At 44.8% G+C, this 12,588-nt stretch overlaps 1 protein-coding gene across 4 annotated transcripts in view; it reads right to left on the bottom strand.

The window, feature by feature from the left end:
- The window catches only part of CCDC93 (coiled-coil domain containing 93), a 95,775-nt gene that overhangs the window by 14,930 nt on the left and 68,257 nt on the right, over positions 1–12,588 (bottom strand). For all 4 annotated transcript variants that reach the window (XM_032145623.2, XM_032145624.2, XM_032145622.2 and 1 more), the window contains exons 16-22: positions 12,325–12,396; positions 11,037–11,093; positions 9,566–9,628; positions 6,583–6,691; positions 4,415–4,497; positions 2,239–2,276; positions 975–1,059 (exon numbers count right to left, since the gene is read on the bottom strand). In XM_032145623.2, the coding sequence (XP_032001514.1) occupies positions 975–1,059; positions 2,239–2,276; positions 4,415–4,497; positions 6,583–6,691; positions 9,566–9,628; positions 11,037–11,093; positions 12,325–12,396 (507 nt within the window). The remainder of the gene's footprint in view (positions 1–974; positions 1,060–2,238; positions 2,277–4,414; positions 4,498–6,582; positions 6,692–9,565; positions 9,629–11,036; positions 11,094–12,324; positions 12,397–12,588) is intronic.

Raw genomic sequence — 12,588 nt, forward strand, 5'->3', positions numbered from 1 at the left:
TCATTTTATTGAAGTCATTCACAGAGAGATTAATGATATTTTTCTACAGGGAAAGGGATATGGAGCACTTCTGCCCTTAGCTCATTTCTTGTGAGATGAGATTACAGGCAACTTGAATGTTTGTCTTCTGTAACAGGGTTTTTTATGAATGCAGGACCTATGGACAATTCTTTCTTTCTCATGTGTTTACATTCTGGCATCACTCACTGGAGCCCTTTGCCCCAAGATCATAAGAGGAGAAACCCAACGTCCCCGAAGATTTTACTGCCATGTCGGGAGAACCACTCTGGTGTGATACATTTTTAAAACAGGACCATAAGCAAGAGATATTTGGAAGTACTAGTTGGGATTCATCTGAGAATGGTGGTAGGAAACTGCAGCTGTCTCTGTAGGAAAATCCCATGCTGCACCCTAACTGAGTGGGGCCCCTCTGTTCTCTTCAGACTTCTGAGACTCAATTTCCTCTCAATTTGGCAGAACTCAGTTCAGCAATGATTTCTCTTTTTTAGAAGGGGGTTTCTGAAAACTAAAATGCTCTCAAGATCCTAAGATTCCTAAGGAATGAATCTCTTGTGGCAGAATGTCAGGTACCACAGATCCACCGAGGAAGTGAATCTAGTCAAGAGCGGAAGCCTGCTGGTGAAAGGTGGTCTCCTCATCTGTAAAATGGGTGTGATACTGTTCACTTCAGAGGTCTTTTAGGAATGTCAGCACAATGCTTGGTACACAACAGTTGTTCAATACCTGGGAGCTACTGCTAACAGCAACTTTTGAACCCCTGGGTGTAGGCAGCTCATGAGACAGGCCCTGCCCACTACAGAGTAAGACGCATGGTGGGAATACCTCTGTAGAAATGTGTCTTTTCAGGATTGAGGGCACACTCCCCAACTACCGGAAGAGGCCTGTTCTTCCCAGGACCTTCCCTGTCACCACTATAAAACCTGGGCTGCATTACAGAAAAGAAGCCATCTGACCTTCATTCTACTTTGCTTAATTCCTTCCACAATCTGTTCCATCTGACGTAAAAACTGGTCCCGGGCAGCAGGGGAGGCCATGGCTCTGAAAGAAAAACCAGCCGAGTTATGACGGGCACACAGGACTCTGAGGCAGGGGGAAATGCCAGGCAGTCAGCTCTGTATCCAGATTATGCCTCTTGGGAGAGGCAATCAGGCCTTTGTAATGCACAGTGGAGCCACGGGGGCCCCTGGGATCCCAGGCAATTAAGGATGCTAAACCTCTGAGAAGGCATGGAAATTAGCCTGGTCTTATAATTGCATATTAATCTTTTTTGTCATACTTTCCCTGTAACTTTCATAACTAATATGTATTTTCTTAAAGTAAAATGTGACTAAAATTAACAAAAACATTATTTATTTGAAATACGGCATGTACTACTTAAGTAATGAATTTCATTTGGTTTAAAAAATTTGAGGACTGGCAGATACTTGAAATTGGTAGACATATTCTGAGATTTCCTAAAACCAGGGGAAGCTGTGAGCTTCTTTTTTTTTTTTTAAGAAAAGAAGCTTAAAATCTAGAACCTGTAACTCAATAAGATGTCAGTCTCAATGTGTCCCCTGTCACCTGCCAGAGGACAGCAGAGATTTGTGCCAGAGAGAAGGGAAGCATGCTCTCCAAGGAGCAAGTCCTGGGGCTGCTGGATGGTGGGCGGGCAAATGGACATGCTTGAGGGCTGCTCGATTTGGGAACAGGTGGGCCTTGACATCTAGTTTTTAGAGAACAATGTACAAATTAACCAAAAAAATCTACCATGAGATTTAAAAAATCTAAAAAATTATATAAATTCCATTATATAATTAATATAATTATATAATGTAATTAATGATTTATATATAAATTATATATTATGTAATATATTTATATAATGTAATTTAAAGTGGTAATTATGTAAATTTTAAAGCATCTCTATGTGTTCATTAATAAATATTAATTTGATAATATACAGAAATATTTTAGTAGGTAGGCACAGTCAAATTATTTGAAAGTTAACTTTTTTTGTCAGCTCTTCCTTCACTCTACTATCATTACAGTTTTGCAGGTACTCAAGTAGAGTGTAAACAAGATACTTAGCAGAAGGGCTAAAAGAGTAAGAATCACATACCCAGCGTTAAGTCCTGCATGTGCCTTTGTCAAGCACATTATAGCAATGTGAGGTGGGCTGAATTCAAAGCGCAGGCTGGCAGGGTATTAGTGGGAAGGAGGACTGACAGTACTTACTGTGAGAAGTTCTCATGAATTGAGTTCAGCAGACTAATCTGGGGAAGTAAAAAAACAAACGAAATTATAAGACAGGCAAAAAGATTTCCAAACTACTGCAACTGCTGCAAGCTTGCCTGTCTCCACATACTGTTTCTGCAAGGAACACATGCCTTGTTTATGAAGATTAAAGTAATATATGAAAAAAAAAAAAAAATGAGCCACATATTGTGTCTCAGTTTTCCTCAGGGAATCCACCTTCTCCTCACAGAAAATTCCCTCTTCCTACAGGGCATTCCCACAGGAATGTAGGGAGAGGGTGCTTTGAAGGGAACTGGATCCCAGCTGAGAGGACACTAAGCTAACACTAGGGCTCTCTAGGCAAGCTGCCACCATAGCCCTTTCTATCTTGCCAAACACTGCACTTTATTTTCAAGGATAACAGCTTACGGGAGTCAGACAGTATGGAGAGTGAGAGTTGTTTACACCCTATTCCTTCCCACAGAATCTTCTCGCCAATGCAGCAAGCTAAGCTGCTGGGTGGCTGAGCGCCTCCAAGGGGATGCACTGCTCAAGGTCCCGTGGACACTGCCTTAGCCCCGCAGCAAATCCTCTTATCTGCCCCAATGATACAGTCCTGGGAAGGGCTCTGAGGCAGGCGTAAGGAAACCTGGGTCATCTTTCTGGCCATAAAACTACTCGACTTGGGGGCTCAGAACTAAGTAATGACCACATGTGAACTTTAGGTTCACAGTCTGCAGTGTAGAATATTTCTTGTCCTTATTACTCCACAGGAAGGTTTTAAACTATCACAGGCATAAATCCATTTAAAATAAAATACCAAATTTATTCAAATGTAACATTCTAACTGGTAACATGGCTTGGAATTAGAAAGCCCAGCTCCCCACTCTGCCTCGCAATATTCCTAGTTTTTAAACAGTGGAACAACTTTAAACACTGCTGATGAAGGAAGGTCAATGGGGTTTAAGGCCTTTGGGAAGGGGCTGGCCTATCCCTAAGTCAGGGTTGGCAAATCTTTCCTTTGCCAGGTAGGAGGGCCCCAAGGCCAGGATGTGGGACAGAGCTATTCCCCAGGTCTGATGCAAATCCCATGAAATGCATTCATCTATTCAAACATTTATCAAATGTCTGTTATATGCCTACCACTGTGTAAGGCCCCGGATACAGAAAAAAATAAAACAATTTCCCAAGGAGCGCCCTCTAGGATGACAGAGATCTACCTGGTTTGTCTGACAGCAGGCAGTAAAGGTGACAGTAATTACAGATGCCTCAATTTGGGTTCAGGTAAAAGATACATTTGTAATATTATCCTTATTAAAGTGGTAATTAGTGTAGGCTACAAGGTGATAAAATGAAAACACATTCTATCAACCTCAAGGTGAGGGGGAAGGTAGAACAAGTATGTACTGAGAATCCACCACGTGTAAGGAACTTGACATTTTCTCATTCTGTCCTTATTATAATCATCATCAATGCAATTAGGTGTTATCCCCATTTTACAGGTGAGAAAAAAGAGGCCACACTAAAACCCAAATAAACCCAAATCTGACTGATGCCAAAGCCCATGTTCTCTTCAGGACACTATGCTGCCATGGTGAAGACCAGGACTGTTCTCTTTTTCAAATTAAGACATATCTGCATACTGTGCTTCAACCGTTTGTCATCAACTTGGGAAAGCGCTGAGCCATTAATTTAACCTGAGTTTTTAAGTGTTAGAAAGACAAAGGGAGTGACAGTGACCCTTTCACCCCTGCTTTGAATTTTACAAACCTTTTAGTTCACGCCTTTGTCGGCCACTGATGATTAAACAGGTATTTTCTCCCTGTAAACTAAAACAAGCCCACCACCCCCATTTCATTCAGCTGGTTCCTCCCTTCCTTTAAAACTCAAACTAGTCTCACCAACTCCAGAGCTTCCATTGTGTTCCTTTTAACAATGGCATTTCCCCCATAACACTCTAGAATGGCTGTCCACCAGTCTCACTTCACAGCAGTCAGTCTGGGCTTCCAAGGAATCTTGCACTTTCTGACTGGGTATGCCAGCACTTACCATATAAAATAGGCACTCTTTCTGCTAATGCTGAACATACCTGTCCCAAACATCAAGTTCATTTGACTTCCTGGAGTCAACTGCACTGTTAGCTGCTTAGCCATTTTCTTTTTATAAATGTTCTTACCTCTTTTTCCAAATAAACCTTTTTATCGTCCAGGGTATTATATAAAGTGAAGAACTGCTTGGTTTCTTTGTGCACTGCTGAAACTGTAAAGGTAAAGAAATCAGCACATGAATAAGAACAGGTATCGGAACACCCTACCTGCCCCTCTCCTCCATGAATGCACTGCCAGGACAGCTTTGTCAGGCCTGGGAGCTCACTCTGCAGAAACCCCACAGCGCGCAAACAGAATCGCCTGAGAAGCTTTTAACAAGTCTCAGGACCAATGAAAGGAGAATCTTGAAGGTGGGACCCGGGTGGTGACAGTGAATACCGAAAGTTGAGAATTACTCCCACAAATGAACCAGCTACCCTTACCTCATCCAGCCAAAGAACTGGGTGGGGGTTGTAGATATTTGATAATAATACATTGATACAGGTATTTTGATGTAACTGCTTGAAAATGTCCTTAGTATCTTTATAAACATGTCTTTATCAGATGATTTTAACCTGTGTGAAATTTGTTCTGTGAAATAAACAGATGCAGATATTATTATTGCTAAAAGCTTTGAAACAAGCAGGAATAGAAAAGTAAAGGGAAGATTTAACTTAAAGCAGAAACTACTTTCTGCTGAAAACTGTCACTGCTGATCCCTGCGTCTGATCATTTGAGTCCAGTGTGAGGACTGGATGAAATCCCAGCCTAGTAGGGCCGGGCACGTGAAGGAAGCGTGATCTGAACTCCTCCAACAGAGCCAGTGCTCTACCAGGAAGGATGCTGGAGAGGCCAAGGCCTCAAGGCAATATCTTAGGTGGATTTTGAAATACCAAGTGGGAATTGTAGGATAATGGCACTCTGGACTCAGGTACCAGCTCACAGGCCAAGACGCAGATGTGCAAGAGGGGTGAAGCTGGGTAAAGTGGGCCAAGGCGATGCAGGACTTAGTATAGTGTATTTAGGATTCTAAAGATTATCCAAGAAGTTGCAGGGAGCTATTAAGTATTACAGCTTTTAGAGTAAAATGATCAAATATATGTTGAAAAAGATCTGATTAGACTCTGGGCAGTGAAGGAAGGTGGCTACAGCAGCAGTCCAGAAGAAATAGACTTGAAAATTACTAAGACACAGAATTGGCAAGCAACTTGAGTCAGAGAAGAAAGAGGGGTCCAGTTTGCCTAAGAGGAATATGGGGTGGGGGGGGCGCTGAATTCAATTTTGTACCTGTTGAGTTTGAGGTATCATGGGGACATACAAGAGTAGGAGCCTGGAGAAGAGGTGATCAGTTCTTGCCTGGGGTGGGGGGCCTAGAATAGGTTTACAGGATCTGATTTGGGTATTGAAGAATTTAGCCTGACAGAAGAGAAGAGATCCAGGCACCAGGAATAGGAGGAGTAAAGGCTAAGACATCAAAGCTCATGGTTTGCTCAGAGACAATGTGTGGGCTGGCAAGGCCAGAGTGAAGGTTTAGATCAGGAGAGGGGCCTCCAGGTAGGCCACTCAGACTGGGGAGGAACCCAGGCATGGTAAAGAAAGAGGCTCTATTCAGTAAGGCCTGAGGAGTTCCTGAAGATTTGTTAGCAGAGATAGAAGTGACAGAATCAGATGTGTGGCTAGGGGACTTGGAGGCACTGCAGCTAATGGTCATTTAGCTGAGACATGATGCAAGAGCAGATGTGGCAGGAGTGTTAGAAGAGAAAGGCAATGGCAGCCTTGAAGGCCATTCTGAGCCTGAGACATGGTCTCTTATTCAGGCTGAGGGGCACATGGTCCTGGGTTACTGGGTGAATATGATGCTGTTAAGGGTTAAGGACCACATCAGCAAGAAAGTCTGTAGAGAAGAACAATGAATGAGGACTGATCTCTAGATACCAGGGTCACGATGTTCCGTGTGAAGTTGGAAAGTGGTGCGGGAGCTCAGGGGAAGGCTGTGTGGCTGACCAGGATGAGGGCTGCTTTGAAGCTTTTAGTCTAAGAGCTCAACTGGTTCAACCATCTGTCCACGGAGAGGGCAGTGAAAGCACCACACTGCTGCTCCCAGGACTGCCAAGTGGGCCTGCTGATGAAACGGAGCTTTCTGGTGGTGGCCTTTGTGGACTGCGCTCTGGTGCATGCTCCCCCATGCTAAAGTGGAACAGACCCCTTGCCTGCCCCTTCCCAGCCTCTAGAGCTTGTCTGTGGTTGATGCACCTACTCTGGCGGTAGAGTTCAATAAATCTCTTCTGATACTGTATTAGCTCGGCACGGCTAGGGACTTCATCAATCTTGCGGTGCAAAATTGCTATTTCTCGATTTCTTCGAGCCTAAATGCAAAAGGGAGGCAGAGACAGTACTATTTGGTAAAAGACCTTACATGTTCTCTAGGGAGCCAAAATACTGCCTGCACCCCGACCTGAGCCCAACCATGCGCGCTACAACGCAGGCACAAACTCCTGCCATCGGCTTAAAGGTCCCCATCTCAGATTTGGATTGACTTTCCCACTTTCCTAGGTGTGGGAGGAGGCGTGACTGTGAACTGAATCACAGAAGGCACCAAATGAATGGACCAGGAGGGAAGATACTGAATGGGAAGGGCTTCTATGGACAGAGCCTGCAGCTAGCCCACCAGGCCCCCAAGGAGTCTAGAATAGCCCGCTCCACCCTGCCAGGCAGGGACAGGCAACAACAGGAATGCTTCAGATGATGGGAAGCTATGCCACCTTGCTGCCTCCACATACATCCCAAATTCCTCATCCTGGTTAAAAAGCTCCTACAACCTACTCCTCAAATACTTTCTAGCATTTTCTCCCTTCCACGGACTCAGGAAACTGCCCTACTGACCAGGTCTGGGAGGCATGGCACTGCTGTGTGGTGTGGCACGGTGCAGGGGCAGCTGCAGGGGGAGCAAGCCGCTCACTTGTGCATGGCTCCCACTGAACACGTGTAGACTCCAGACCAAGCGGGCTCTGAGTGCTGCCTTTCTTCTGTGCCTGCATCCCTTTGTCCACATCCTCCCACTCTCCTGCCTGCTTCGCCTGCAGCAGCAGATGTGAATCTCTAATTCACTGGGGAAATAGGAGCCTCCTGGTGGGAAACCCACATTCAGCTCTGGTGACCTAATCCAAAACTGGGTTTCTGCAGCTCTAGAGAGAGGGAAGGATGTATTTCTCCCTTAGGCCAAGGCTATGCTCCCCATGGGTGCTCAGGCTCTGACTCCTAGTTTTCTTTCAGGAGTCTTAAGATACAACTCTTCAGTCTTTTACTGCATCTGTAACTTTTCACTGGCTACTGACCCTTCTCATCAGCATTTAAATACATTCATGTCCTCACTCCTTAAAAAGCCCTTCTTTAATCGCCGTCACCTTTCAACTACCAGCCTCTCTCTTCCCTTTTACAGGGAAGAGAAATGTACCGAGAGCCACGCACATGGGAGCCTCTGTCCACGCCAGTCCCTCTTCAACCCACTGCGACTGGGCTCTCCCCAGTGCCCCACTGAACTGCTTTTGCCAAAGTCACTGCACACCTTCTCAGGGACACACCTAATGGACAATTCTCAGCTCCTAGCCTTCTTGATTTCTAGTGGCACTTCCCCTCCTCTCAGCTAGCACTCTGCTGGGCTCCCACCACAAGCCTCATGCATTTGTTTTCCCTTCTGGCTGCTCAGGAGCATCCTCACTGGGAGATCCCTCCTTTTGCTCTGCCTATCCTCACACGTGCTCACCAGGGTGTAGCCTCAGGGCCTCTTCCACATTCCACAGCCCCGGTCCTCATCAACACTGCAGACACCCAAATCTCCAGCCCATACTATTCTGGGAGTCAGAGCTGACTACCAAGCACTCCTTGGACATTTCAATGTGGTTGAGTATCCCAACTTTGAAAAGCCCCAAACAGATCTCATTAACACTCCTATTTATATTCCTCCTCTCGCCCTTAACCCTAGTCCATTCCTTCTCTTTTATGCTTCTTCTCTATGAATAACACAAATATTATTCACCCTTGTGTCAGAAATTCCAGCACTATCCTTGACTCCTCTTTTTATCTCAATTGATAATAAGTTCCATCAGCTACAGCCCTGCAATCTGTCCCATCAGTTCATTTCCATGCATTCTACAGCCACTGCCTAACTCAGGCCCTTGCCCTCAGCAAGCCACTGGCTTTACTGAAGCTTTCCCCTAGCCAGTCTGAAGCTGCCCTTAGAAAGCAATTTGCACATAAACTCCCTTGAACTTTGATGTATATACAGACATGTCTTGGTTCTCAAATAGCCAGCATGTACAGGAGATGGGTCATCCTATTTATTAGTTCTGGGACCCGAACCAATGCTGAATACATATAAAGCACTCAGTCAAAAAGTTTCCAAATATGCAGCTGTACTGTCCGGATTTTATTTAGTTCTGTGCCTCTTTAAAGATTAGTAGTCTGTAACAAGGACAAATTTGACTCACCCTAATTTAACGCTCTCAGCTCAGCAAAGTAAGTAGGTGCCAGAGAGAGGGGAAAGGGACTCTCACTGGCCTCTGCAGCCCTTTAGCCATTCCTACCAGAGCCCAGCCTTTCCCTCCCAGAGAACAGAAGGTTGGCTTGAACCAAAGTGCAACACAAGGAATTTCTGGCTTTTAAGCTTCCATAAGCCAGATCCCAGCAATGTAGGGGATTTTAAATGTAATTTTGACTCTGCATGAATTAAATTTTAGAGCTAATTTTGAAACCTATCTCCCCCATATTTGATGTCACTCTCACAAACCACTGGTTATCCAAACAAACAAACAAACAAACAACCAGCTGAAATGGCACTCAATTTCAGAGGAACAGTACTAGAGCACAATTCTTGTTTAGTACTTGATGAGTACTGGGGAACTGGAATCCAGACTCTGGCACCTACCAGCTGCTTGACTCTGGGGAAGTACTCACCTTATTTGAGCCAATTTCTTCATAAAGAAAATGGGACGTAATATCCACTCTCCACCTGGGGTAAGGATTAACTCAAAGGAGTGGTTGTGAAAGTAATATACCAATGTGAGATGTTAATACCAACATCTTAAATCACTGAGTTACACTACAGATAGAAAGAAGACTGGTGAACTGCAGCCTCATTACTTATTTTCTCTAGTTCTTAGATATTGAGACTTTCTAGTTATGTCACAGGACATTTATACCTAGTTAGAAGCATTTGTGCATATTTTTGTCCTTTTACTCACCTGTAGTAAACGTATCTTGTAAAGTTTCTCTTTCTCCATATTATATCGTCTGTCTAGGTCTTCCTGAAAATTGGAAAAGGCTGTAATTATCTGGGAATAGAAAACTTTCACTCTTTAATGGAGTCTTTGAAAGTCGAATATGTTTTTATCATATCTCCCCCATCCTAAGGCCTTAAATTTCTCTTCTTAAATGCCCAAGTTTACTGTCTGGGTCCTGTCTCATATGAGACCCTTGATACCCTCTCATATCACATTATAACAACTCTTCCTTCTGGGACCCAGGGAAAATCCAGTATTCTCAAGTGAAGTAACCTCCAAATGTATATGCCCTTCCCCTGCAAAAACCTATGATGATGTAGAGACAAATCATTAGTTAAAGAATGTGTTGTTCTATGCCTGTGTTTGGAGATGATGCTAGTTTTCTATGTTTCTACTTAGAGCTGTGTTATCCGATGTGATAGCCACTAGCCACAGTGGACAGTGCAGAACAGAACATTTCCATCACTGCAAAAAGTTCTTTTGGACAGCATTGACATAGAAAATAGAAACTAGTCCCTCATTGAACCCAGCAAGGTAAGAGATGGTTTGTCGCCTCAGAGAAAGTTACAAAAGGGGTCAAGGGAGCCCCTCCTTCCTCAGCGTAGGGAATATAAACACACCCCCCAACCCAACCCACCCAAGGGGCTCAGCTGCAGACAAAATCCAACAGACTTCACTGAAGAGTGCTGAAGCTCATTCTCCTGGGAGATTATGAGGGTACAAAGGGAAGAGGAACCCTTAAAGAAGGCAGATGCTTACAGTTTTCCTGCTTTTCCTTTCCTCCACTTCCTTTCCTATCTCTTTCTTCTGGAGGATTTTGGAATGCGGGGAGCACTAGTTTAACTCAGAGGAGGGTGGCAAACTACAGCCTGTGAGGTAAATCCTACAACCTTTGGGCCAAATATGCCTTGTGGCCCATTTTTGTAAATACAGTTTTATTGGAACACAGCCATGTCCATTCATTTACAGATCAACTATGGTCACTACAGCAGAGCTGGCTCACAAAGCCGGAAAGAGTTACTATGTGAACCTTTATAGAAACAGTTTGCTGAGGCTGGTATATAGTACAACAGAGAGAGAAGGTTTTTCCCTCTGTACCACCCCACCCCTCAGAGCCCGAGTGGTGACCAGCATATGTGGCCAACGCAGGCCTCTCACCTTCCCAGATGAGATGCCAGTATGAAAACAACATGCTTGTACACAGGACTGGAAGAAAACCCATCAGAAGGGTGATCTTCAGGGCCATTCCTGGTGAGACCCTGCCTCCATCTGAGGCCCAGCTGTATCAAACAGGACAATGCCCTGGAAAGCCTAGATGTGGAGTTGGCCGTAGAGCACATTAAAGTAGGCGTGAGAAGCCATCACAGGAGAGTGGAAAGCTGGCCGCCTGCCCTCAGGAGACAATGCCAATCCTGAGCAGACAGGTACTTACGTCATGAGTCATTGCAGAGGTCAAGGTACTACCAGGCGGCTCTCCACTGGAGAGGGTCTGAAACAATGAAAACATAATAAACACCTCTCCTGAGCATTTGGGAATAGGACAAAGCCAAGGATCTAGATGGAGGAAGGGGCCAGGCAGAGGCATAAGGGTGCAGCTGAGAAATGCGTTGATGTCCCCGGAGCATGTCTGAAGAGAGCAGAAAGGGAACTGCCCTTAGATGAGCCCCAGATTTTAAATTGTTCTTAGGTGTCTGTCAGTTACACACTAACACGGTAAACCGTATAGCTCTTTTTGAATGTAAGAATCTCGCTAACAAGATGTGCTGAAAAGAGAAATGAGATCTTGAGAATCTAATTTGTGCAAACTCAGAGGCTCAAAACTCAAACTGATGATTTGAGCTTTAAAGGTTTAAAGTTTTAGAAACAACAGGAGAGGTGGACTGTGTGACAATGAGCCTGGGATACCACTGCCTCCTAGGCTCTCCTATTCACCCATGCCAGTCCCCTCACAGATGTGGAGTTGTATGGCTCAGGTGAAATAATGCAACCACTCAGGAGAGTGAAAACCGCCCTGCAAGATCTTCGTCTCCCAGCTGGGCATGGCAGTGTCCTGTACAGCCATGGGCACAGTCCAGTGCAGAGTTCTGGGCCAGGCAGCAGGGCATGCGGTCTGGTGCTGGGTGGCTGGACACTCTTGTCCTCCCTAAGCCTCAAGTTCCCTGTTTCTTACAATTTAAGGTTTAATGAAAATTCATGCTAGCTCCTTGAAAGATCAAGTCCTCTGTTCAGAGAACCAGCTGTCCAGGTGTGTTCCCTAAACCCAAACTGCTCCTGCAAGCCTAGGGTTCTTCCGTTAAATCCAACACTGCTCTCTCCTTCTTCATGTTTGTTGCTGCCTTTTGGGAGTGGGGCATTATCCCTGAGCAGGAAAGGAGGAAGGTGAAATGAGTAAACTGGCAGAAAATTTAAGGAACGGGTGAGCAGGAAATAGAGCTCAGACTTTTCCCAGAAACATCTCCCTAAACAGAGGGAGGCCGGAATTGTGTAATCTGGTAATTCGTGTCTGGGTTGCTGCCTTCCACACCCTCTGCTGCCTTCTACTCCCAGAGGAAAGAGAGAAGAGATGGATGCAAATCTAAGAAGGTCACAGAAGGAAAACAGTTGAGGAATGTGTATTTACAGGATAAGTTAGCACCAGCGGTCTGCTCTTTGGTCCTCTAGAACTATCTTTTTCCTGTAATAGCACCTGACAGTCTCAAGGACTAATTCAGAGCCTTTACCTTTTCATCTCCACATGGTGCTCTCTCAGCTTTCAGGTTTTCAATTTCTTGCTGTAGCCGTGTCATCTCCTCCTTTAAAAGTGACATGAACGTTTACAAAATTCAGACAAGCTAGTAATTAGATGCAATTATTCAACTATTTGGTCCACAAGTCTTATTTTCACATTTCATGAGTTTATTCTGGGACGAAAAGCTAATGAGGTAGCTGCCCTGATCTCTAATTATCAGCCTGGGAAAGTTCTTTTCAGGAGGCTACAGGAAGCT

This window comes from Hylobates moloch, unplaced genomic scaffold (assembly GCF_009828535.3).
Source record: "Hylobates moloch isolate HMO894 unplaced genomic scaffold, HMol_V3 SCAFFOLD_24, whole genome shotgun sequence".
Lineage (NCBI taxonomy): Eukaryota > Metazoa > Chordata > Mammalia > Primates > Hylobatidae > Hylobates > Hylobates moloch.